This window comes from Octopus bimaculoides, chromosome 24, assembly GCF_001194135.2.
Source record: "Octopus bimaculoides isolate UCB-OBI-ISO-001 chromosome 24, ASM119413v2, whole genome shotgun sequence".
NCBI classification, from domain to species: Eukaryota; Metazoa; Mollusca; class Cephalopoda; order Octopoda; family Octopodidae; genus Octopus; species Octopus bimaculoides.
The window spans coordinates 1,962,788-1,966,287 of NC_069004.1; the positions used below are offsets into that span (position 1 = coordinate 1,962,788).

General features: G+C 37.7%; 1 protein-coding gene across 1 annotated transcript in view; it reads left to right on the forward strand.

The window, feature by feature from the left end:
• The first annotated feature begins 2,628 nt into the window (after positions 1 to 2,628).
• The window catches only part of LOC106875892 (uncharacterized), an 8,570-nt gene continuing 7,698 nt past the window's right edge, over positions 2,629 to 3,500 (forward strand). Inside the window, exon 1 of the mRNA XM_014924195.2 lies at positions 2,629 to 2,941. Coding sequence (XP_014779681.1) covers positions 2,837 to 2,941 — 105 coding nt within the window. The 5' untranslated portion in view covers positions 2,629 to 2,836. The remainder of the gene's footprint in view (positions 2,942 to 3,500) is intronic.

A 3,500-nucleotide genomic window follows, 5' to 3' on the forward strand; every position in this document is an offset into this window, starting at 1 on the left:
GACAGAGTTTGGTCACATTTGCATTTAATTTAAATTGAGACAATCTAGAAGAAAAAATAAGGAAATAGAGCCTCTAAGTTTTAGCCAATCTGGATTGCAACCTCTTCTTATCCCTTCAAAAAAACGTGGAATTCTAACCTCCAGACACGAGACACTGCTGTTTTACATTTAAATGCAGCATATGTGTTTGTGTCTGTGTGTGTGTGATGCTACGCAACAGCTCATGTGCTGAATGTAAATATCCTTGTTTCATCCCTTTTTTTTTTTTTTTTTTGATATATTAACTGTCTCAACCACTGTGCCTCTCCTTGTTGAAATACATTTGGGACAAAGATGTGTTGAACTTGTTGGTTACTGTAGTGTAAGAACTATGGTCTGTCTAGAACATTCCTTTCAACATGACGTCTACTATTCTGTGTGCGAGAATCAAAAGCACACCAGTTTAGTTTATTTATCTGAAAAGGGTTGTTGCTTCATTTATTCAAATATAAAGTACATTTTTTAAAAACCATCAGTGTTTTGACTTTTATTTCATATGATATATATATATATATATATATATGTGTGTGTGTGTGTGTATATACATACACTTATATATAAACAGGTTGTGTCTGCCATGTTAAGAACAAAAGTGGTCCATAAGTAGCTCAAACTAAATATCTTCTCTTTTTTCAGCTCCAGAATCTAGAGCAGACAATAAAATCACATACCATTCTCATTGCCTTAGGTACAAACCACAGTAATTCTGAGATTGCAACCTCCTTAAATGTTACCAGGTCTTTCATGTTTAGGAGCAGAAAAGAGCTCCTGGCCTCTAGTAGGAATGCATGTTCCTTGGCCAAAAAGACTATTTTGGCAATCACACATTTTCAGAAAAATTAGGTTTCTTCACCAAGTCCAGAACATCATTAACAAGAATCCAGCAAGTCAACGAGGGTCATTGCTAATTGTTTCCATGTGTCAGAGTTAATGATTAGACATGTGGTGCACAAAGTCATCACATACAAATCCTGTATTATAAGGTGGCAGATCATGTCTGATAAAACCCAGGAAAACCATGAGACCTGGTTGAAGTGCTTGTGGAACCCAAGCACCCCAAGAATCCCAACATGCTCTGGTTCCTGGTTCTTCTCAGATGAGAACTTTATCCAAGATCAAAAACTGAACAAAAGGAATGACAGATGGCTCTGCCACCAGCCCTGTTTAAGACACCATTATTATGCACATCAAGTTCCTATCATCTTTAATAGCCATGGGGTTTGTGAACCATGTCATGCCCCTCATTTTTTCTCACAAGATGTTAGGGTCAATGCAGGAGCCTTCATCGAAACAATGGAGATGGTTGTCAAGCTTTAGATCAAGACACTTATTTAAGGGAAGCTGTACGTCCCAGAATGACTTGGCTCCTTCTCTCCCAGCCTGGCACAAACCAGAAGTGGGTGGCCGGAAATGCTCATAATTATGTCACCCTTAACGTTTGGCCTTCTAATTCACCTAATTTAAAACTCCTGGGGTATTGTTGGGAGGGAGAATAATGAACATGCATACAATACCAAGGACTTGTTGACGTCTGCTGTTAGGAACATTGTGGACAGCATGAATAAAGATTCTTTGATCAATGGGTTTAGTTGTTTCAGAAACTGTTTGAAGGCAGTAGTCGAGTCTGATGGCAACTTTACTGAATTGCCTTTTACTTTGCATAGGTAAGAATATGTATATGAAATTCTTTAAAAACGTATTCATCATCATCATCATCGTTTAATGTCTGTTTTCCATGCTGGCATGGGTTGGATGGTTCGACTGGGGTCTGGGAAGCCAGGAGGCTGCACCAGGCCCCAGTCTGATGGAGAGAATTAAATAAGAATGAAGCCTGGTAGGGTATTATTTGGTCCTATAGTCGTTACCTCTGCTTCATATACGACGGTCTCCACGTCAAAGTGGTCAATATATTTAAATCAATACTTTACATGGACACTTAAAGTACTACCAATTTACTATTCTGTAAGTATGCCACCACCACCCCACACTCAAATCTTATATGGATACCCCCTCCCCAGATTTCAAACGGACCCTGGCTGAGAACCACTGTAGACATTTTTTTCCTCCATTGCTATCAGCAGTTTTGCCAATTCCTATCCGGTCCTCTCAGTCTTTTTCTTGCACACACACACATAACGGCTCCGACAGATGGACGCTAAAGATCATTTACGTTTTCTGAATTTGATTTCATATTTCCGTCGAGTATGTGCATTCATAACGAATTTTAAGATGACTGTGATAGAATTTGCCTGAAAACATCATCCATCATCTTATTGTTTAATTAGGGAAGCTGAAAACCGGGATAAACCTTTTTTTGTTTTTTGTTTTTTTGTTAGGAAACTGAAATAGAAAAAACTTGGTTGACAAGATACGAGAAGAGTTAAATAAAGAAAAGTTATCACAAAGAACAGATTAATGCGAAATTCCTTTAGCCGGACATTCGAATTTTAAGTATATCACGGTTAAAAAACATCAACCTCGCAAGAATTTCAACACTGAGGAAAATAAAAAAAACGAAATTTTTAGTTTCATATTTAAAAGAAAAGCAAAAATATCTATGTTGACGCGGACGCGCGACTGTGTCTGTGCGAGTGTGCGTGTGCGCACGAACATCTCTGTGCTGTGAGAGTGGATGTGTGTGTGGAGTTATGTATACGCGTGTGCGTGCGAGTATGTCTCCTGTGAAAGTGGATGTGTGTGTGCGCGCGCGTGTGTGTATGTATGTGTGATCTGAGCGTATAAAGCTCTCCTGACTGGAGAGGCGAGAAAGTCATTACCGCTCAATTTCAAATTCAAAATGGGAAAGATGCAAGTTGAAGATGATCGCTGTTATTACGATGACGTCTATAGATGTCTCTCTGAAGTGCATTGTATGTCAAAGAAATATGGACTCGGCGAGAAGGTAAAACACGGGAAATGATGTCTTTTTAAATTTAAAAAAATAATATATTAAGCAATCACTTTTCGCTTAATACGAAGCGGAATGTTTTCAACGATGGAAGTATTCTATCTCTGTTGTTGCTTATGAATTTTCACAAATTCTGTGAACTGACAAAATTCATTTCTTCGTCAATTTCGTAATATTAAATGTCACGAACAGTGCAGTTACCAGTGTATGTAACTAAATGCTGTCAGTTATTATTGCTCGTAACATCATATTAGTATTCCCTGTTATGCCACCGATGACATCGCTTCAGTCGAAGGAATTATATCATAAACCGAAAAATCTTAATATATATTATAAGGTTTTTAAACTTTTAAATTTTCATATTCAAAAGAGACAGAGACTTCAAATTCGATATATCGATTTATTCACCACTCTATGTTAACATTTCTGTGCCAAACTTATCCTGTGACTGGTCCATTGGATTTAGACATTTGGCACTTCTTCAGGATCAGGAGTGGTTACCTTTCGAACAAAACACGAAAAAACACATACATAACTATTATTAAGTCTTTAG